The following is a 25070-nucleotide window of genomic DNA, read 5'->3' on the forward strand; positions in this document are numbered from 1 at the left end:
AAGCCTCGTTATCATTAAGGTAAATCCACTTCTTAACTCAATACTGAATTAATCTAAGGTTAAACATTAAAAAATCAGGAAAGGTAAATAGGAATTGTCATGGACTAATTTTTCTTATTTCTTATTTGTTGATGTGATGTCGAATGTTTAGATGGGTAAAACATCGTTGTTTTTATTGTACCCTTCAAAAAAATGCGATATTATATATTTTTAACAAGCAATTGCATAAACAAATAATTACCACATTGAAGTTCATAAAGGATAAAAATGTATTTCTCACAAAAAAATTTTTACGCTAATGGGTTGCTTGGTTGTTTGAAAAAGGAATACAGTGTAAAAAAAAATGCAGTGTAAACGAAATAATTTGGAGTTGTTTGAATGAAATGCATGAATTTATTTATTTTTGTTTAGTTTGAAGTAAAGTGAATGCAATGTAAAATGTAAAATAGTTGTGCCCAGTGTGTCCGAAGGTTGTGGCGGTGACGGTGGGCGGCGGCCGGTGGCAGGGATGGCAGGAGGTAGTCGACAAAGATGGTGGTGGTCAGCGGGGGGTGGTGGCCTTGGTGATCGCGGTGGTGGGTAGCGACAGCGGCTGTCAGCGGTGTTCAAGCAAGCGAGCGACCAGTGTAAACTATTCTCAACCAAAACAGGCGAGAGCACTTTGCCTAAAAAAAAAACTAGAATATAATATATTGCATTTACTTTAGGATTTGCTTTCATCGAACAAAATATCCCAAAAGTTCAAAACTCATGCATTAGGAATGCAATGCATTCACTTTTCATCCAACCAAACAACCCCTAAGGCTTCATTTGGGATAACTTTCTTAATATTTTTTAAAACAACTTTTTAATTAAAAAATTTTTTGAACTAGAAATTTTTATAACAGCAAATTGATTTAGAAAGCAGTAAAAAAAAGTCCCAAACAAAGAATAAATCAGCATAAAAAATAAACAGAAAGCATATATTTCAATATACTATTTATAGTTTTTTTTATAATACATTAAAACTTTAACATAAAATTAAATAATTAGTACATAAAAATAAGAAAAAAAATATGTATTTTGTATTTTATCTTATTTCTAATATGTCAACTTGATTCTAATTTTTTGGTGAATAAAATATTACCCAATTAAGTAATACTTTACCCACCCTCAAATTCAACATCAATAAAAAAAAGAACATAGTTAAGCTTAAGATCGCAATGATTGCCAAAATATTTGGCATACTGATGGCGGTGGTCCAACAATGAAAATCAGATGTTAGTGATCAGACATTAGTCTATAAATGGAGCTTTGAGATTCCTATAGCCTGTAAGCACGATCTCTGAGTCTCCTCTTATGTACAAAGTGAGGTGTCTCATAAATATAACTAAACTCTGAAATACCGCAGCGAGCGGTCCATATTGATTTTCTCGATAATAGACCATTTTCTCAACATTTAAGTGTCTTAATGAAATCAAAATTGAGCAACCTTGTGCTCGTTGGATCTATCTCATCTAGACACTTGATTCAACTATAAATATATACAATTTGGAGATAATATGATCATCCAATTAGTGTCTTGAGTTTCCGATTATTCTTTAAGTTCATAATCAATAAATCAGTCTCATTTGGAATTTGATTGGAACATATTTGATATCTTTGAGCGGGATCTCATTGAGCAATTCAACTATAAATTTCTTTAAATTAGAATTCAATAATATTAAATTTAATTTTGAAAGTTTTTAATTCAAATATGCATTGAAATTTATATCCGCTCAAATCTATATTTAATGATGAATTGAAGCAAACTTTTCTATAAATTATATCAACAAAATGGACCATCTATACTAAATTCATCTTATAATTTAAAGCTTACAATAGAATAATTTAAGGTTTCAAAGTTTAACATTATTATCAAAATACTCTAAAATTATTCTGAAGACATAGGTTTCATTTGAGATAACTTTCTTACTATTTTTTAAAATATTTTTTTTAGTACAAAATTTTCTTTTTAAAATAAAATTTATGGTAAAAAATTATTTTATAAAACAATACAAAAGTTGGATCAAACAAAGCCATAATCATTGAATGATAAGCTCCAAAAGCCTGGGAATTTTTTTTTTCAAACACGCTACAACTTTTTGCGAGTGTGAAATAAATTAAAGGCCTGAACTTGCTCAGTGAAGTCTGCCAAACAATGAAAACTTCTCCGCAAGAACATCTCATGTGAGAAAATGAATTCACATTATTTTGAAAGCAAATAATAATAATAATAGTAAAGCTTAATATCACAAAGCATTTTATTAAAATAATTTAATAAATAACATGATGTTGTTGAGTGTCTAAATATTTGAGGTATTGATGATAGTAGTCTGATGATGATGATTGAATATCAACGGTCTGATATTGGTCTATGAATAGAACTTTGAGATTTCTATAACCTCTAAGCACAATCTCTAAGTCTCTCATGTACAAAGTGAGGTAATTCATAAAAATAGCCAAAATTTGAAGTACTGCAGTGAGCGGTCCATATTGATTTTCTCGATCATAGACCTTTATTTTAACATTTAAGTGTCATAATGACATCGAAATTGAGCAACATTGTGCTCGTTGGATCTATCTCATTTAGACACTTGATTCTACTATACGAATATACAATTTGGAGATAATGTTGTCATCCAATTAGCGTCTTGAGTGTCCAATTATGCTTTAAGTTCATAACCAATAGATTAAGGCTCATTTGGAATTTGATTGGAACATATTTGATATCTTTGAGTGTATCTCATTGAGCAATTCAACTATAAATTAGTTTAAATTGGAATTCAATAATATTAAATTTAATTGTGAAATTTTCTAATTAAAAAATGCATTGACATTCCGATCAAATCTATTTTTAATGACGAATTGAAGCAAAATTTTCTATAAATCATCTCAACAAAAGGGACCAAAAATACTAAATTCAGGCTAGCGCATGGCGTGGGTGACGGCGTGATGCCTTGACCGCGGGTGCGACCGTACGAGACCAATCGCCAGCGTACCGTGCGGGAGTGGGAGTGCGGGACCGACAAACCGCGACTGCGTGTGGGTGACGCACGCCTTGACCGTGGGTGACACCTCAACTGCGAGGACGCAATTGGCTACGCCGACTGCCCGTGGAGGCAGGTGGCTACGGGGACGCGGGTTGATGGCGGGTCAAATTCGAATCAATTTCAGGTTGGCGGGTCAAACCGAACCCGACCCGTATGACTAACAGGTTGAACCGAACCCATATTTTTTTCGGGTTTGATTCGGGTCGGTTTTTGGGTCGGATCAAATATTGACACCCCTAGTGATAAAGATAGCAAAACACAAAAAGCTTACCAAAGGAAAAAAAGAAAAAGAAAAAAGAAGACCCCTCTAAGCTATCCTGATTTAAAAATACATAACAAGATGATAGCTTATTTCCTTTACAAAACCAAAACATTCATATTAATACAACCTTTGATGTCTTCTCTCCTTCACACTAGAACTTCTCATTAATACACTGGACCTCTCCCCTTTAGGGTTGTTCCAGTAAGTCTCCTTGCCTCTATACTTTTCTTTCACTATACCACTATTATTAGTTCTATCAGAATACAAAAAATCGCTGAAATAATGGTTTCCCATGCCTTCTGAACCCTCTCCATTTTCTTCATGATGGAAATAGTTTCTTGACCTAGAAGGGAAATGACCGTTATAATCAGATTCTTTGGATAATTGTAACGGTCGACTCCACCTCGATTGCTGGGCACCTCCAAACAAGTAGTCCGATAACTCATCAGTGCTTGTGGAGTTCCTGGTGCTATCAGTGGTCCACGAACCTTCCTCTGAGCAGCTTAGTGAGAAGCTGTCGCTGAAGGAATCCGCGCGAGGAAAGTAGAGTCTCGCACTGGTAGTTCTATTGAGCTGATCATGGTTCCCGTGTGGCAGAGAGCTTGAATGTCTATGGAATGGAGATTCTTCATTGCCATGCACAAATTTAGCAGGTTTCTTGAACCAGCTTGAGGTCTTTAACGAAACATGTCCTCTTTCATTTTTGATGAGGCTTGGGGCCTGGGATGATTTCCTAATGAAGCAAATAGAATGTTAAATTTTGCACAATCAAAAGAGAATTTACAGAAGAGTGTAGGTTTCCAGCAATGGAAGGTGACCTGGCATAGAAGAGAATGTAGGCATTTTCCTTCAGAACTCTTTCAAGCTCCACGGGTCTTACCTATAGAAAAATACATGAAAATCAGCATTTAAATTTCATGATTTTCATTAAAATAAGTATTTCTTTCTGGACAATGCCTTGTAAGTAGTAGATTGTTCACTAGGCTTTACTTGGAGGTTCACAATCTTAAAACCAAAAAATTGAGCCTCATATCACTTTTCTACAGTTTTAGAAGTTGTATGAAGTTGCTTTGTAGTAGTGTTAAACTGCATCTTACATTCTTTTGTTACTTTGAAGACAATACATTCTTTCAAGTAATAACACGAATTGAGAGTGAATTCTTTTCAAGTAAAATCTCCCAAAACCTACCAAAATTCCTAATCTCATAATTCAGGCTCCTTGAAAGGACTTTTACAAATATAAGTACCTAGAACATAATAAGATAGTTCTTTCAGACATTTGGCACTTCCTTCATCAAGAAGCAATAATCCTATGGATGTTTTTTGGCTCTACACCAACTAATATTAAGCCCTAATTCCCCCTTATCTGAATAAATTTAACTGCCTAAGCACAAGCCACCATCATGCAGAGCAGTTAACGGGAAAAAAATGGCATCTTCAGTTTCTATAAAGAAGAGAACGATGATGATGACGAAAGGAAGACAAGGATGTCATTTTTATTTTATGAATCTCTTACATAAGAGGAAAAACAATTTCTTGAAGAGGAAGGTAAGAAAACGTCAGCAAAAATACACACTTGAATAAAATCCATAGCACCGAAACATATAAGAATATATAGACAGATTGTAAGAGGATACCAAATGGTTAGTGCTAAAGTCATCAAGAAAGGCTGACGAAGAAGAAAAAAAACTAGAATTTGCAAAAAATATAGATGGCAATTTTTTTTAGGACCAGATTATCAATTTCCATAGGGAGACTGCAGCACTGAGGAAGGATTGTTCAAATTAAAAAAAAAAAAAAAAAAAAAAAAAAAAAAAAAGATCATCTCAGATTTCTTAAATAACATAGCATAACAGGAAAAAACAAAACATACCTCTTTATCATTAATCATGTACCATTTTCCTTTCATGCTCTTGACATAGCATATATAATGGCCAGAGAAAGCAGCGTTCATGACATCCACGTGAACCACAACAGCATAGAGGTTGTACAGAGGGCACGGATCCACCCTGCTCATATAAGGAGCTAGATCCAGTTTAACTGGGAACCTTATTGCTTTATTCAGTTTCCCAAACTTCCCCAGCTGTGGAACACAAAAACAAAAGCAATTTAGATAAGCTAAATCAGGGTTGTGAAAATGGGACCGGAGATAACAAAAAAGAAGAAGTTAAAGTTTCAATGGTTCGCATTCTAACTCATATATTATTCATGCAGTTTTTTTTTTATCCCACATTATAGAAGAGTTTGAGGTTATTGTCTTTATATAGTATAAAGTACGCACAACTTATAACAAAGTATGTTATGTGAGATGGCATGCTTATATCATAGTTGAATTCATCTTCATATCTAATAAAAATGTTTTAAAAATTTTAAAAGAATTTAACAAATTAAAACATATTATTTAAAATTTAATTAAAATAAAATTAAATATTTTATAGAATCGGCTGTTACTTGTGTTCAAACACAAGGTGGTTTGAAGAAGTATTTTCCTATTTCAGTCGGATTACATCAAGAATTAGCTTTAAGCCAATATCTTTGTGCTTTAGTCATTGATATTCTCACCAGACATTTGCAAAAGGTTGTACCCTAGTATACGCTTTTTGCTAATGAAATTCTTCTTGTCAATAAGACTAGAGAGAGTTAAGTAAACTTGAATTATGGAGGTCAACCTTAAAGTCTAAAAGGCTTTCGTTTGAGTAGATCTAAAATTGAATATATATAGTCTAATTTTAGTAATAATAGATCCAGTAGGGGGATTGTGACTTTGGGTGATTAAGTCATTAATAAGAATATACATTTTAGATATATTGGGTCTATTGTTTAGAGTGATGGTGAAATAGATAGGGATATTATTAGTAGAATTCAAGTAGGTTGGTTGAAGTGGAGGAATGCATCGGGCTTATTGTGTGATAGAAAAGCCCCTCTCAAACTTAGGGAAACTTCTATAAGATGGTAGTGAGACTTGCAATGCTTTTTGGTGCAGAATGTTGACCAGTAAAAGAGAAGCATAATATTAAGTTAAGTGTTGCATAGATGAGGATGCTCAGGTGGATGAGTGGCTTTACTCAGAAGCAGCGACTGAAGGCAGAGCTCTGCTTCATTTTATAGACGCGATCCGAGCAACGACCGAGGCGAGATCGCGAGATTCCTGCAGGAATTGCGGGAAATTGACCGGAGCGGCGCCGTTTGCAGCGGGATTTCGGCACGACTTCGTGGATCCGACGGTCTACAGGTTAGCTGAATTTTTTGTTCTTTTTGTTTCTTTATACAAAGGTCAACAAGAAAATATTAGAAATGACCTTTCTTTATTAGATTTAGATGAGAATTTGACTCTTAACATGACACAATGGAGAAAAAGGATTCATCTAGCCAACCGCACATAGTGGGATAAGGATTGTTGTTGTTGTTGTTATATAGAACCAGTCGATTTTACAAAATCGGGACCGGTTCGACGGTTTTCTGATCAAACCGGCGGTCCTAACCAGTTTGAGCCGGTTTGATGCAAATACGGTTTTTTGAATTTGACCGGATCGGTATTTTGGTCGGTTCACGATCGAACCGGTTGAACAGGCCGGTCCGGTCCGATTTTCAAAATATTGAGCTGCATGGCAATATTCGTTGAACAATACAGACAACTTATTCCGAGAGATAAAAGTCTCAGATTTACATTAGTCCTACTTGGAATACCACAATTACCTGAAAACGTTTCAATGCAATTGTAAGGATATTAGGAGCCTCAACTACAGACAATTTCTTCTTTGCACGCTCAAAAGATTTACATCTGCAACAAATAAATGAGGAAGACATGAGATGCAAAAACAGTCAGAAGAGTATCACGGATCACGTATCAGTTTGATAGTCTACTCAAGTACAAGTATATATTACTCTATAGTGAGACTATCCCACCCAGTAAATGAATGTTTTTGAAATGTTTGCCACTTTGAGGAAGAATAGAGGATTTGAGAGAATAAAGAATTTCGGAAAACATATTAATTCCGACCATGAACTTAAAAAAATTGGTTTTTTCATAATATGAGAACGATCTAGAAAAATAATCTTACTGCTTTTTTAACCCTTGATAATACTCTAATATTTCAACAAAACTTACAAACATAATTAGTTTTCCCTTTGCTGGTCAATTAATCCCATAACATAAATTTCTTAACATCATCCCTCTACCCTCCAGCCGAAAACCACAACATTTTAAATTTTGAGTGCATGATCAAACGATGAATATGCTAGAAGTCATAAGTTGTCAAAATAATGAAAATCATTAAGACAAAAGATCCCTCTTTTAGCCCTATCCGACTTGAATTGGCCACGAGTTCATTTTGATTCCTACCACTTATAACTAATGAAACTTTCAAACTAATACAAGCTGTATGTTGTGTTCCACATAAAATTGATGTTGGTTAAAAGATGCTTAAAGAAGTCAAAACATGCAAAACCATCTGATACGAGCAAGGGCTTAAAAAGAACCAACCTATCACAACGGTATCTGTTCTCCCCATCCAAAACTTCAGTAGTCGTGAACTGCTCGAGAGCTTGTTCAAGTGTTCCAATATTCCCCTGTATTTCCACTGTGAGATCCATCATACGTTCTAGTTGCTCAGATTTTGCCTTACACTTCATGCAGTTTATCTGCATTTAGCAACAATCAAGTTCATTATTCCAATGCACTTGAAAGGAGATGTGGTGCGGGTCTAGGAAGGGGTTGGGAGTTCTATATGCAGGGAATGAAAGGTGCTGGACCTCTGACCGAAGGTATCCACCAAAGGTTAATTGTATTAGACTACTAGTATCTTCAAGAAAATTTTCCGCTACATCTCCAGTTTCTTTAATGCAGGTATATTGCATTGCATCAATGGCGTACCTATCAAACAAACAGCTGCAAAACTGAGATTTATGATTTCAAGAATACAGAACAGCTCGAAAAAATTTAATCCATCATCATCCCACTTAAAGAAATAATGTAGTCAAATAGTGAGATCAAAATGGAGGAATGGTTGATCCATACTGCAAGAATGTTGAAGTGACTTTGCTGCTGAAGGCAGAACTCCTGTTCATTGAAAATGAGGGGTTACAGCAAATTAACTTTTACTTGCTGGTTTTGCTCTAAATTCTCTTTCTTTTAAATAAAGGGATATATTGCCAAAACAGTGACACTAGGATCCATGCACATGCATATATTTTGACAAGCACAAATTTCAAATCCACACCATATCTCGGAGCCAGAGACCATCACATAAAAAGGTCTCTAAACTATCCTTGATCATGTGTGTGCTTCTTAGCCAATGTTGATATGAATCGATCAAGCCCAATGTGCTACAAAATCGAGTGCTTGTAAAAAAAAAACTTTGAAAATGATCCATTGATTTCCTTAAACCTGATTTGATTCAAAACTGGATTTTTAGAGCTCATTTCCTGGGGTAACCATCATTAAACATACCATCATCTCGATCTAGTAGAGAGATTTGAGAAGAAGTAGCTAACCAAACTCCTTAAATGGTATGACAGTGACACCCCCCTCATTATTAGTAAATTGGGTCCACAAAATCAACCTATGAAATGCAAATATAGGATCATAATCGAGTTGACCACCAAACCAGAGCACAATAATGTCCTTCAATGAGATTGTTATTGGGTTCCCCACTTGAGATGTAGTCAATCCTAAAGAATGGCATTGGAAGCTTTCAACCTTCAAATTCAATATAAACTCTTGCTTGTTCACCATTTTTCCAAGAAAAATCGTGGGCACCTCAAATAATTCACTTGTAAAATCCTCATGACCAAAATAGTTTATCTTCTTCAGCCCCATAAGCGACTTCGGATCTTGCGTATACTTTAGAATAAAATTGCACAAATTTCAAGCAAATTGATCAAGAATTTTGGAGTAAAGGCAACTTTTTTGAGATGGTTGATTGCTTCTAAAGGATCTATAGTAAGATGTTTTCATGTGGATTTTTTTTTGCGGTAATATAAAGGTCTTGTAAAAATAGACCACGATTTTTTGAATGAAATGATGTTTGAAATGCTTTTAACACCACCTCCACTTCAGGAAATGTGCATGATTCTTTCACTTCTCATCTCTTTCTCCTCGTGCTTCAATTTTCTAAGGTTTTTGAAGATCTTTTGATGCATCTACACCAAATTATGGAAGCCACCTCTTAAACCTATTTGGGACAATATGCGACATGATGAGAGCTGCCTCTTGAACCTAGAGGGGTCAGCTTGAAAATTACATTTGCTAAGAACGTAATTATGGGCCACTGTAACGCTATTAATAGTATGTTATTCCTTGACTGTAGGAGATCCCTTAAATATAGTGAAGCAAAACTCTTAAACATCTATGTATATTTTGGTGTAATAGTTAAGAGTTTCATAAAAAAAAATACAAAGTTAAGTAGGCTCATACTAGAGTAATCGTAGGAAAGTGAACTTCCAGGAAGTTACAACAAGAAGAGAAAACCATACAACATATTGGGCCAAATAGTTTGGCCTGTGACATCACACTCTTGAGATTCATATGTCTATTAAATAAAATGAAAGTCTATTTTAATATATTCCAATATAATAAATAACTTTTAACTCTGTCAAATGTTTTAATTTGGCTAAAACACCACTTAAGAGGCATTCAGTCACCTTAAAAACACCTCAATCAAGCTTTTGTATGATCTTATAAGTTTGTCCGCCTCATGACGAGTATGCAACAAACCTGGAGAAGAAACTACCATTGAATTTACCTTGAGGTTCCTTGAGAGAAAAAGACTATCTTGAGTATTTAGAAAAGGAAAGTATTTTGATGGACCGGTCCGGTCCACAGCAACACCGGCCCAAAAAGGGCTGGTTCTCACTTACTGCAGGCGGAGAACCCGCTTGCCTGGGCGGACAGCCGAAGGGGAGAAAGGAGTCGGGAGGAAGGATGAGGTGTTTGCCCTAGGGGTAATTAGGGGATTTTGAGGGGTTTATGTGAGAGTTAAAAGTGAGTAGGGTGGCTTTTGAGAAAAAAGACTACCTTGAGTATTCAGAAAAGGAAAGTATTTTTAACTGATACTGATGCCAGGAACATGTAAACTAGGACCATAATTACTGAGGCAATTAGTTGAAATGCTTAATGTAATACCAAACTCACCTTAAGAACTCATGAGCATCTTCTTCTCTCCCATGCGCAAGATGACTTCCAATTCTATCTATACGGGATAGAATTCCAACAGGGGACAAGGGGGATTGCCCCAGTTTTCCCTTCAGGATGAGATTTTCAAATTCACAGGTGAAACACCACCCTCTTCTTGAACCTAAACAAAGGGCGATTGTTGAAAAATAAGGTAAAACGTACTTAAAGCTGTTAGAAACTATAAGGTTTATGTTAAAAAAGGACAGAAAACTTGCATTTCGCTCTATGGAATCCTTCAAGTAGATAAGCAGTAAGTGGCCGAGTAAATGCCAAGCACTGGAGCACGGCATTAGCAAAGCAACTGCAATATAGAAAAAAGTTGTAACAATAATACAAAATCCATAGATAGATGTTACTATGCCAGTATCACATAAAAATAATATTACTTCAAAATTTGGCCAGGCTTTCATAGTTGCCTCAAAGTTGCCAAAACTGACATATTCATTATCACAAGTATGGGAACTTAAGAGCAACCATCAACTTTAGCAGTAATCAAGCTGTACCTGTTGCCACAGTTAAAAAGGCCAAAAGGGTCCATATCCACCTTGTCAGAGTTGTAAAGCTTGGCAAAAAGTTCATAGGGGAAATTCATCTGGAAATATGAAGAAACTATTGACAGTTAAACATGAAAAACGACCATTCTGTATCAGGAGATGAGAAAATGTGCTAACATGAACAATCAATACATTATACTTTTGGTATACACCACTCACAGGCATTGATGAAAAACCTCCAGAGCTCAGTGACGGGTTTAACTGGTGGATAGTACTCTTAACAGATGCTCTCAAATCAGATTTACAGTTTGATAGAGGACTTGCACTCTTCGAGAATTTAGATGTCATTGTAGGAGCATTGTTAACTTTTGAAGATGTATCATCTAAAATAGAATGCCTTCCACCACCATAGAATGCACGTTCAGCAAGAGATATAGAACGAGATCTCAACCTTCTAGCATTCAGTAGCCAGTCATCAGCACTTTTCCAGGTTGGGCTGAAACCTGGTTTGTCACAACCCTTGACTCTACAGTCCATGAGGTTGGATTTCTTAGTACCATCCAGGGCATTTGCAAAAGAGCGTCCATGGGTAGAGCTAGTTCCCAAGGTTCTGTTTTCTTCAGAATGCTTCGAGTGGGTATCAGGACAAAAAGCATGTAACTCAACGCCTATGTTCTTACTGTTGTTACTCGAGCATTGAGAAAACTTAGTGGTTGTATTGAGGTTGGAGGAAACAGAGCTTAATTCAAGAGAATCATTTAACCTGTACTTGCTTTCTTTGGTGCAACAGCCGGACAGCTTTTTCTTTGAGTTAATTGTGTGAGATGAACTGTTTACCAACAAACTTGCACTGCCAATTCCGACTGAAGGAACTTCAACAAAATTAGCAACACCTGCTTTTTTTGGTCGAACAGAAGCAATGTCACGAGATAAAGCTTCTCCAGTTTTGGCATGAAGCTGAGGATGCAAGCCTTCACAGGCAGAAGCTTCTTCACAGTTTTCCAAGGAACCAGGATAAGTAGAACAGCTTGACAATGAATCGACTAAGGAACCAAAACTGCTATCTGTTCTAGATGAATCCAAGAAAGATCTAAAATCCTTTATATCATTGTCCCTGATAACTAAATTATACAAGTTGGAATCAGATGACGGTTCCACAAAACATGCGGCAACATGATTAGTAAAAGACTTCTGTTCATTCCCAACTGTGCCATCCAATAACTTAGATTTTTCAGCTTGGAGACGACTAAAATGAGAGCTACTTTCTAGAAGCTTATCTTGGTGATCAAATTGAGGACGATGACATTCATCCTTGTGACCTCGCCTCCAGTGGATAATCTGGCATGTGCCAGAGCTGCAATAATACATAAAGTAGAGCATAAAATATCAATCAGCCTATTAAGCATCTCTGATCAGTAGTAAAATCACGAACGAAGCCAGCTATCCAAGCTTTTTTATTACAGAATACTCAAAAATAAAAGGGGAAAGAAGCATCCAAAATGAACTATGTTTGTTTTCGATGGATGTAAGACGGAATGATTTTTTCCTGATACAAGATATTCAGTATTTGCGAAAAAAACTGCAAGGAGAAAAGCACAGTGGATGCATTTAAATCTCCAACAATATAAAGAAGGTGAAAAGCCACAATAAAAATGATCATTGATCAGTCATGAACAACTAAACCTTTTGTCAAACCATCCGGCAGAATGCAGTCATCTAGTTAAGTTGTCAAAACTCCATATCTCTCATGAGAAGTAAACTAGAGTTTTAGCAGTCCATAATTAGTTATCATCACTCATATACATCTCAAAAACCAAAAGAAAGCCCGAAACCACATTAAGGGAAAAACTTGTGCATGCTTGATTATATAAACTAAAATAGCAAAGCAAACAAGATTTTTAGCACTCATCAGTTATCATCACTCACATGCAACTCAAAAACCAAATCAAAGCCATAGAGCACATGAGGAAAAAACTTGTGTGCTTGACAATATAAGATAAAATAGCTAGGAACCAAAAGTATGAAAATAATTCGAGTTTACCAGAAACATAGATGCTAAAATAACAAGGAACCAAAAGTACTATTAATAATTTAAGTTTACCAGAAACATTTTCTGATTATAGGCTTTGAAGGCCTAATATCAATATAAGAGATGAATAGGGACAATCCAAAAAACTTTCTACATTATGTAATCAGCACCATCAATAATAGTAGGAATTGCCACCTAAACCCAACTATTGGAGTTCAGCCTCATGAATTCTTCTTTAGAAGACATTCATCATGCGTGTTGCATATGGTGTTAACTTTAGGTTCAGCTTCGTAACTAATCCTGTTTGTTTCATCCCTTTCATATGTTTGAAGACATTTTTTGTACAATATCGATTTGAGCTCGGATCAGCAAAATGAAAGTAAGAGACAAAAACTCATCCAACCTGCTGAAAGTTCAGTACATTAGCTCCTTCAAAAAAATTTGAGCAACAATTTGTTTGGGCATATGATCCTACATCCCTAATAAATTCATAAAGTACAAGCTACCGCCTTTAGAAATCAGTATTTACAAACCAAACTATATGACATTATAGATGCTAGGTCTTCCTGATCAAAATCAAATGAAGATTACATGGGCAAACTTTAATGTTCAAAATCAAAAGCAGTTTTGAAATGATATGGAATGTTTTTTCAGTTTATTTAACCTATTTCTCGACTAATATGGCTGATCCTTAATGCATAGTATGCTCAATAGCTACATTGGGACAACAAAGCAAACATCATTACCAATTTACCATGATCATATCATTAGCCTTATTCAAACTCTTTAAAGTTACCTTCATGCATAACCTTCTTTATTCATGCCTATTGAGTACTAAATCAGATGTTTAATGTCTTTTTATCACAAGTTTTAGACATGTATTTGGTATCTCCTTCATAATCCTTTTCACATTAATTTTATTTATCCTCTAGAGAAATATGCTCTACAAAATAATATTTTTAAAATAAAAAGGTATAAAGCAAGATGTCTTAAATATCGTGAGGCAAGTTGAAAGCCTCAAGGGCACAGGGTACAGGCTAATGATTTTTTTTTTAATTTGTAAAAACAAAAAAATATTTAAATACAAAAAAAAAAAGAGACAAATTTTTAATTGAAGATATTTCAAATCATATTCCATACAAACTCAAAAGTTCAGTTAACATAAACAAATACAACAACAACATCAAGCCTTTATCCCATTATTTGGGGTTGGCTACATGAATCTTTTTCTCCGTTGTATCATGTTAAGAATTAAATTCTTATTTAAATCTAATAAAGAAAAGTCATTTCTAAATTCTAATATTTTTTAACAAAGTCTTTTTAGGTCTACCTCTACCTTTTTTAACATAAGTTAAATCTAATACATCTACTTTCCTAATAGGGTCATCGAAAGGCCGTCGTTTTATGTGACCAACCCATCTAAGGCGACTCTTTCTAATCTTATCTTACACTGGAGGTGCTCCAACCTTTTCACATATATGCACATTTCATATCCTATCTCTAAGAGTAAATCCACTTATCCACTTGAGCATCCTCATCTCTGCAATACTAAACTTAATATTACGCTTCTCTTTTAATGGACAAGATTCTACACCATAAAGCATTGCAAGTCAATCTATCATCTTATAGAATTTTCCTTTACGCTTGAGGGGGACTATTCTATCACACAACAAGCCCGATGTATTCCTCCACTTCATCCATCCAATTTGAATTCTACTACTAATATCCCCATCTATTTCACCATCACTCTAAACAATAGACCCAATATATCAAAAACATGTATTCTTATTAATGATTTGATCACCCAAAGTCATAATCCCCCCACTAGATCTATTATTACTAAAATTACACTCCATATATTCAGTTTTAGATCCACTCAAATGAAAGCCTTTAGACCTATGTTGCACCAATACACCTATTTATAAAGGCGTGTTGTATCGGATATTTGTCGGACACGAATACATGTCGGACACGGATACGCGTCTGATAAGGCACCGATATGTGTCATATACGGGAAAGCCGTATCCAATTAAAATACTATTTAATTTCAAAATTACGCGCGTATCAGATATGCGTGTCATTCTGAAAAACGAAAAAATTCCGGAAAAAATGACACTCGTACTTACTTTGAGGTTGTGATCGTTTCTAATTTATGAACCCGTGAGACAAGGCGTTAGGGCTTCTTCCTTTATACAACCGCGAGCGTGCATCTAAGTTTCTTCTTCTTCATTTCGTCGAAGGAGCAAGAGAGGAGAGCCGGCCGATGCCGAGAAGGCAAGACGAGGGCATATGCGAGACGAGGCGAGGCAATACACAAGAGGAGGGCGTACGCGAGACGAGCGTTCATTTACGCGAGACGAGCATTCGTTTATGCGAGACGAGGTCAGGCGACCGCATGCTCCGTTTCCATCGTCGATTACGCGAGACAATGCCACATGAAGGTTCAGATCTACGGTGTTTTAAACAACAAATGGCTTTGATAGTTTTTATATCTCTAACCATCTTTATTCTCGTAGCATAATTTAAAATTTTACCAATTTGAGTACGAAGTTATCACTTATTGCACATGGAAGTCAAGTTATATATTTTAAGATTGATTTTTTCTATCCTGTTTGGTGTTTGATGCCTAGAGCATGACAAATGAATGAATAATTTTTGCTAATTTAGTTGAGCAAAATTAGGTTTTGTTCTCTAAATTTTATCATCATGATTTCATTCCCTAACTTCAGAACTTCTAATGATGTTGTTTTCATTTTTTTTGTCATTTCAAATATTATGTTTTAATTGCTCATCAATAAAAAACATACACCAGGGTACAACCTCTTGCAAATGTCAGTGAGAACATCCATGAGTAAAGCAAAAAGATATGGGCTTAGGGCTGATCCTTGATGTAATCCAACTGAAATAGGAAAATACTTGGTCAAATCATCTTGTGTTTAAACACAATTAACAACTTCTGCATACATATCCTTAATGACTTGAATATAAGCATTATTAACCCCCTTTTTTTTCTAGAACTCTCCATAGCACTTCTCTTGTAACTTTATCATATGCTTTCTCTAAATCAATAAATATCATATGTAGATCCTCCTTATTCTCTCTATACTTCTCCATAAAACCTCTCAATAAAAGTATAGCTTCCATAGTAGACCTACTTAGTATCACGCCACAACCTATGCTTCATAACTCTCTCTCATAGTTTTAAAGTATGACACATTAACTTACTTCCTCTATAATTCATACAATCTTGAGCATCACCTTTATTCTTAAAAATAGAAATCAACACACTCATTATCTACTCATCTGTCATCTTGTCTTCAAAATAATATTAAAAAGTTTAGTAAGCCAAGATATTCATTCATCTCCTAAGCATTCCACACATCTATTGGAATATCACAAGTCCAGCAGTTTTTCCACACTTCATTTTCTTTAAAGGTTCTCTAACTTCAATTTTACTAATATGCCGATAAAAATAAAAAAATATATATTTTCATTTAGGGTTCTTAGGTTACTAAAGTTAATCACATTATCATAATCTTCATTGAAAAGTTTCGAAAAATATCTCATCCACCTTTTTTGAATATAATCTTCTAATAATAGCATTTTTTGATCTTCATCATTAATACACTTTAATTGAACTAAATCCTAATTACTCTTATCTCTTTGTTTGGCTAACTTATACATATATATTTTACTCTTCTTAGTATATAATCTATTATATAAATCATTAAAAGCTAAAATCTTTGTATCACATATTGATTTCTTAAACTCCTTACGAGCATCTTTCTATCTTTTCCAATCATCAGAATTTTTATATTTAAATCAATTTTCATAATAAATCTTCTTATTTTTTTACTTTTCTTGCACATTTTGATTACACCACCAACTATTTTTATTATTATGAGCTTTTCTCTTTGATACTCCAATAATATCTTTTGCAACATGCTTAATATCACTAGTTGCGTTTTCCCATATAAAATTAGCTTCCTCGTGCACAAAAAAAATCTTTAAAATAGTATATTACTATCAAAAATATTTTTATTAATATTTTTTAAAAATCCCCCATATAATCCTAAAACAACGTTTTACTTTATTTTTTCCTACCCCTTCATCTTGAAGTCCAAAATTAATAAACGAAGTTGAGTATATAAACTTTCACTCGAAATAACTTTACAATCTAAACAATTTTTCTTATAAGAAAATAATCAATCAGAATTTTACTATATTCATTCTTATAAGTGATGAGATGCTCTCTTTTTTTTAAATAAGATATTAGCAATTACAAAATCATAAGATAAAGAAAAATCTAATATGGTCTTACCACTTTTATTAGTCACTTCAAACTCATAGCCAGCATGAATGCTTTTAAAATATACCTCTATATTAACATGTTCATTTAAGTCTCCTCCAATAAAAAATTATTCTTCAAGAGATATCTTTTGTATTAATTATTCTAAGTCATTCAAAAATTTTAATTTTAAACCCACATCCAGACATACTTAAGGAGCATCAACACTTATAATATTAATAATATTAGCATCAATAATAATCTTTAAAGTTATAATTTTATCTCTAATTTTATTAATTTTTACAACATTATCCTAACTCTTATCTATAATCACAATTACATCATTTGTAGTACGACTCTTATCAGAATATCATACTTTAAATCCTAAACTATCAATCTCCTTAGCCTTCTTTCCAACCCAATTAATTTCCTAAATGCACATAATATTTATCTTCGTATGGATCATAATATCTATTAATTCCATTAATTTGCCTATAAGGGAACTTATATTCCAAGTTCATATCCTAATTTTAATTTCATGGACTAGCTTCTTTGACCACATCGTCCATGATGTGGGAACCCTTGCCTATTTAACACTACACTCGGGCGTCGGTGCAACAATCCTTACACACTTGCACTGTATTCAGGCCATTCAGCGCGTCACTTCCAGGAAATGCCCTAGCATAAACATGCAATCCATTTAATAATTCATTCCTTAGCTCCTCAAACTCCTCATCATCAAAGTTTTCTTCATCACCAAAGGCATCGAAATAGGTTGGAGATGCGGATTAAGGTATTAAAGAGTCACTTTTCTAAACAAATTCCACTCCATCTATGTCATAGGATCCTTCACCAAGAACATGAAGACTAGAAATGATGAGACCCATAAATGATAACTTCAATAATAGATAGGGGGAGATCCATATGAAATATCTTTATAGATGAAGTGATGACTTCAACACTTTGTTGGAAAAATCGGATTGATAACCAAGAGAGAGAGAGAGAGAGTTGCTTCAAAATTGACAAGATAAATGACAAAGGACAAGGAGATGAGTGGAAAATGAGTAAGCTTTTTTTACAATTTTTTTTAAAGTATATTTTATATTGAGTAAGCGTTTTTTACAAGCAGTTGCAAAAAATAGGAAATAGGTTTCAACAAATAATTAGTTGGTCAATTTAAATTTGACTTGGCTTATGTGACATAAAAAATAACTTGATAAACTTATTAAACCATAGTTCCACCTTTCGAACCTTTAAAATGTTCATTAAAATATTAGTAGCGTTTGGAGCAAGTATCTCCAACGGATCATACAAGTATGCCTCATACACCCAAGGCAGTGATTGGACCTTTGGGGCTTACAAGTTACAACTCATGGGATTAAAGGCCCCCTAAATGCCTTAAGGCATCCTCACTTCATCCCACACAAGACGCCCCATTGAGTGTCTGATAAAACAATGTTTCCTATCCACTAATGTTTATTTTTTCACCATCTTAAATTAAATGGACGATATTCTGACTATCTCTCTAGTTAATAAATTTCATTACATTAACTTAAACATATATCCATCTTAGCATTAAGCATTTACACATAAATTTGTTATGAGAGGTTTCTCTATTGCTTAACACTTGAACCAAATATATCATAGTTAGTCATATAACAATTTAATAAAATATACTTTTAAATCTCGATTCTAATATCTTATTTTCTTGCATCAGATGAACTTCTTCAATTAATCACTCCACTTTAGTGTAACAATTATGTCATATGTCTTTATCTATATATTCTTACTCTTATGTAATACATTCAAGGTACTTAACTATTTATATCTATATCACACAAAGATATCACTTGATTATCTAAGAATTTTGACATTAATATAAAATTCACAACCTTTAAAATTACATATCAAATAATCGATCCTTATCTTACAGTCCACTGCCCCATATCTTCCAAAACTTCCCTCTATTATTCTAACATCTAACTACATAAAGGTCTCAATTATCAATCCTATATCCTCAACAAAACCATACAATAAGTTACCATACTTCGAGTATCTATACTAATCATTACATAACCAAAACAAAAAAATCCAAAAATAAATTCGAATCGTGATAAAATCCAAATATGATCAACAACTATTTGACCACTTTATAAATACTTCTCATGCCAATCACTAATCTATCATACACATTGATACGTCCTCAAAAATTATCTTAATTGGGTGCGAATTTCGATGCAAAATCAAATTGGAAACTTCAAAAATTAATTCGGAGACCATCCGAACTCCGATTTCAGCAAACTTACAGTCTAACTGAGCGTCTCGGAAATACGAACCCAACGACACCAAATTCAACTCGATCCGAGCCCAAATGGGTTCGAATCATGGACCCGAAGCGCTGTTGGAAGGTTCAAACCGCAATTTGAGATACCAAACGGTCTCTGATTTTAACGAGCTTATACTCAAATCGAACGGCTCGACGAGGCGAATCCAACGAGCCCAAGATCGCCGAATTCCAACATCTCTAAGACCTTCAAATGTCCAACGAACGGTGCACGATCGTAGGATTCGATATCGGTCGTCCATTCGACCACTCCCTATTCGCCCATGATCTCACGCCTATTTACGAGCTATGCCACTCCAGAAAATCTATAAATAGAGCCCTCATTCTTCACAAGAGAGGATCCAAGCAAGAAGAGGAGAGGAGAAGAGAAGGAAGAAGCTCCTCCTCGACCAACGCCAGAACTTCGTCGGACCACCACTGGAGCCTCACCGGACCACCGCCGAAGCCTCGCCGGACCACCGCCGGAGCCTCGCCGAACCACCGCCGGAGCTTCGTTGCACCACCACCTCAAGGCCCGACGTTCTGCTGAATGCCAGACGTTCAGGCCTGACGTTCTGCTCAAGGCCCGACGTTCTGTTGAAGGCCCGACGTTCTGCTCAAGGCCCGACGCTCTGCTCAAGGCCCGACATTCTGCTCAAGTCCCGACGTTCTGCTGAAGGCCCAATGTTCTGCTCAAGTCCCGACGTTATGCTGAAGGCCCAACGCTCAGGCCTGACTTCTTCATCTGAGGCCCTCACCTTCGCGAGAGGCCCTAACCTTCGCCAGAGGCCCTCACTTTTACCAGCGGCCTTCACCTTCGCCAAAGACCCTCACCTTTGCCAGAGGCCCTTGTCTTCGCCAGATCATCATCAAAGGCCGTGTGCTCCATCAGAACATCACATGAGGCCCATACTTCCGCCGGGCCATTACTTGAGGCCTTGAGCTCCACCAGGCCACCACATGATGCCCACGGTTCTCCCAGAATACTGCAGACTATGGTCCTTTTGACCTCCGTCGCCTACTATGGTCCTTCCAACCTCCATCACCAGACAACGGTCTTTCTGACCCCAGGTCTTATGCCGACTATGGTCCTTACGACCTCCGTCGCCTACTACGGTCCGTCCGACCTCCATCAACAGACAACGGTCTTTCTGACCCCGGTCTCCTGCCGACTACGGTCCTTCCGACCAAACAAACATGTATATGTAACTCCTACCATGTAATGCAATCTATATGATGTATATTTGCTACATCAATACAAGGGCTTCTCCAAAGGAAGGGCCTCATTTGTAATCAACTACAAATACTAGTGGATTCATTCAAACTGGGCCAGGCTCCGTGGTTTTTCCCCCTTTTCAGGGGATTTCCACGTAAAAACTATGGTGTCTTTTATGAACGCTACACCCTCTCACTTATCTGATTGTGTTCTGGATCTTCGTACAATGCTAAGACGTTAAATTATATATTTCTCTACCGCCGCGAATACTCCAGGACGCAACACACATATTTAATAACTTTAAGATAGACACATTTTTATCCTTAATAATTGTCAAACTAGTTCTAATGATGCTTGATAATATGCAATTTTAAGATAAATAAAAATATATGAAGATTCTTTAATCATCCACTGCACTTTTCATTAATTTCTTTGAACAAAAAATCACATCCATTGTAAATCTTATTTGCACAATTTCAATTTGATTCTCTAATATTGTAAAATTTATTTAACTTGCAGTTCACTTTCTTTCAACACTTTATTTTATAAATAATAAGTCCAGCTTCCCTACATTTATCACCAATTCCAAATATCTTTTTTATGCTTAATGACTCATTCCAAAATGTTTTTATCCAATTATTTGGCATGTTCTTACTCTTCACAATATTATTAACAGTGTGATAATAAAAATAAATTTGTTAAATTCTTCAGAATTACTAAATAATTTTTAGACATACTAGAACAACTAAGCAACTTGGCAGATTATTACAAATGAACTTAGTGAGTTAATTTGTCTACACAAAAGAAAGAGCATATATTAATAGATAATTGAGCTAGTTCATGCAAACCATGCCCACCCAGTTTGTTAGAACTTATTATTGCGAAATAATGTCAAACCTATACATATAGACTAGCATTTTACTCTTTGTATGATACAGAACGAGCAATATGTGCAGCGGAATGGAAACAAATCCATGCCCCAAAACCAAGACTTGACCATTTTTATCGTTGCTTCAAAGAAAGCTGTAGAAACAATCACCGCACATACATCATGTGGAAATACCAGAAGAGGCACAGCATATCAAAACAGTTTTCATGCGGGCTAGAGGTGCTGCAAGCATGCTCTATGCCTCTTTTCCAAAGTATCACACGCCAAAGTATCTTCTTCAGCCCTCAAAAAACCCGACAGCATACCTAAATACAACAAGAACCACCCAAATAATCCCTTTCGCAAATCCTCAAGCCCAACGGTGAAAAATCCAAGCATGTAAACGTGTACTCCAAATCGGCTTATATAATAACAAAAGTTGAGAAACTAATACAACGTCAGGGGAAAGAAATGTATTATTCAAGCGCTGGGTATGAAAAATTTTTATTCAAGGGCAAGGGCAAGAAACTCCGAAAGTTCGAGGACCAACCAGTATCTGACTGTTTTACAGCGAGAGCATCTCGTGCTGGTGGGCATATGGAAGACGGCACACTCGAAACGCCAAGTCCCCCCAACGTATTCTACGCCAGAGCTTTCAATTGAAGCCGGGACGTAAGTAAGAGTGGCCTCCATCTCCTCCCTAGCCGACTCCTCCGCTGCCAGCCGCGCAAGGTACTCAACCTCCTCCCTCCTTGCCTGTGCCAGCTTCCATCTGCGGCAAACTGCCATCCAGACAACGTGCACGAAAACGACCAGAACCAACGCCACAGCGCCATGGAACCCAAGATCCCACCGGCCGGGCATCTATCCAACGCCGCCCACTGATTAAGAATTTCGGATCTCTGCCCGACGCCACACATAGATCTCCGGCGAAAGTCGCCGACGCCGCCCGCGCGGTAGGGGCGCCGCCAGGAACTAACGCCGCGCCGTCGCAGCACTGTCGATTGAAAATGCAAAAGATACAAAAGATACAAAGGAGAGACGGCAAGTATCGGAATGGGCCAGAGCTCTTCCGCCAATAGAAATCGAAATCGGACGGAAAGGATAAATTTATCCGGTGCTCCTCCGGATCTCCAATGTTAAACGCTATTCCATAAGCCATCAATGAATAACGGGTTTCGGATCCGTTTCTTTGTCTATTTGTCGAGGTTGGAGCATGAAATTACGAGGGAGCACCGGAACAGGGGAAGTGCACCGCCGGCTTCCCGCGATTCGCCGCATCCGACCGTCAAAACAAACATTTGGTGGACGGTGGTGATGGACAGCGAGGGCTTCCGGCTATGATGCCGCGGGTCAACGGTCGGGACTCGGTATAATATTGACCCAATTTGAATTTTATCAACTCCAATTTGATTCATTTAATAAAAAATTAAAATTTAAAAAATTTGAATCTGAATCTGACACTCTAGTAGCTCAATCTGACCTAATAATTCTTTTTAATTAAAATTATTTTTATTAATTTGTGAAAAATAAATTATAAGTTAATTGCTTACAAATAAAAAAAATTATACTAGCAAATAAAAGAATTTAAGAAAAAAATAAATTATTTTCGGATCAAAATCGGATTGGTGGGTCAACTCGAACCTAACTCATTTAATAAACAGGTCAAAATAGATGACCCAAATCCAACCAATTTATTAAGTGAGCCAACTTGAACTCGAATTTTTCATATTGAATAACACGCATACCTTATAGCATAAACATACATGAAATCTTTTTCAAGATTAAAAAAAGAATGCTCAAAATTTTCTTACCAATTTTAAATTTTTTTCTCAAAGTCACTAAAATTATTTTAAGAAATTTTTTATAAATTTCATTGATTTAAAAATAAATATGATGCTTTAATAATTAAGATATATTTTGCTTTCAAATTTGTCCATTCAAATTCCATCCAAAACAAACACATTTTTAATGCAAAATTAATAAAAAGAAAATAGTTGAATATCCTCATTATGGACTTGAAAGTCTTAGATGATTTATGAAACAAAAAATTTTAATTCACAAAAAAAAAAAAAACTTCGAGATAAGATGAATTGCAAAGGAATGTGCCATTAAATTTGAAAAATATCATCCTCACTAATGTTATTTTTTTGGAAAAAAAGAATTATTGTATCTTTTTTATCTTCAATAGTATTGATATGCCATCAAAAAATTATCTTGGTCGAGCATGAATTCGATGCAAACATGAATAAAAAATGTCCAAAATTAAATTCAGAATCATCCAAACTCCTATTTCGCCAAACTTATAGTCATTTTAAACATCTCAAAGAGACGAACCCAACGACACCAAATTCAACGCAAATGAGCCCAAATCAAGGGAGCAAAGCGTATTTGGATGCTTCAGAACATCAATTGAATAATCAAATGATATCACAATATGTCATGCTTATTGTCAAATCGAGCGACTCTGCGAGACGAATCCAACGATGCCAAGATCGTCGAATTTTGACATCGTTAAGCCACTCAAATACTTGATAAACACTCTATGATCAAAGAAACGGCTATGAGCCATCCGATTGAACACTCCCACATTGCCTTTGATATTCTCCCTATTTACAAGTCATGCCACTCTCAAAAAATTATAAATAGACACACCATTCTTCACATGAGGGAAGAAAGGAAAGAAGAGAAGGAATTTGAGAGCTCTTTTGCTACTGATCACCGTCGGAGTTCTTTTTTACCACAACCAAACTTACTCCCAACCTCCGTCAGAGTTTTTCCTAACCAATACCGGAGTTCTTCTCGACCTTCGTCGAAGTTCTTCACGACTTTCGTCGGAGTTCTTCCCGATCATCACCAGAGTTCTTCTCGACCACCACCAGTGTTCTTCTCGGCCGTCATCAGAGTTCTTACAGACCTTCGAACGTCTTCAGACTTCCAACCGCTCATCGAATGACGTCAGATCTCTTCTCGATCACAGACTGCCAACTGACTTTCGACCGTTCATCTATCAACCATTCAAGGTCATAAGCACATGTTTAGAGTTTTGTAAAAATCTTCAACATATTATATTCTCCCTGTATTTAAGAACGTGTTGATCTATGTATTTCATTCAAATAATATTGGAATCTTTTAACTATGAGAGGCCTCATGGTTTTTTCCCTTTATAGGATTTTTCACATTAAAACTCTGGTGTCTCACTGTCTCTTCAAGTTTCTGTTTATTTGCTGAATTTTTGTGCATAGCTAGGACGTAAAATCTTGGCACTCTATCATCTCGAATTTCTCATCACGTAACAGTTTGACGCCTTATGTGGGAAACACTCTCAACTTTTTTTCAATGGTC

General features: G+C 35.8%; 1 protein-coding gene across 1 annotated transcript; it reads right to left on the reverse strand.

Annotated features, from left to right (window-relative positions):
- Window positions 1-3392: 3392 nt before the first annotated feature.
- LOC110093004 (ubiquitin carboxyl-terminal hydrolase 17) lies at window positions 3393-22788 on the reverse strand. Its single transcript, XM_020817737.2, has 11 exons — window positions 22276-22788; window positions 11221-12355; window positions 11011-11099; window positions 10723-10808; window positions 10466-10628; window positions 8086-8206; window positions 7817-7974; window positions 7030-7114; window positions 5207-5416; window positions 4152-4213; window positions 3393-4066 (listed from the first exon to the last, which is right to left on the reverse strand). The coding sequence occupies exons 1-11, from the start codon at window positions 22587-22589 to the stop codon at window positions 3451-3453; spliced, it is 3039 nt and encodes a 1012-aa protein (XP_020673396.2). The 5' UTR covers window positions 22590-22788; the 3' UTR covers window positions 3393-3450.
- Window positions 22789-25070: the final 2282 nt, after the last annotated feature.

This window comes from Dendrobium catenatum, unplaced genomic scaffold (genome assembly GCF_001605985.2).
Source record: "Dendrobium catenatum unplaced genomic scaffold, ASM160598v2 fragScaff_scaffold_53, whole genome shotgun sequence".
NCBI classification, from domain to species: Eukaryota; Viridiplantae; Streptophyta; class Magnoliopsida; order Asparagales; family Orchidaceae; genus Dendrobium; species Dendrobium catenatum.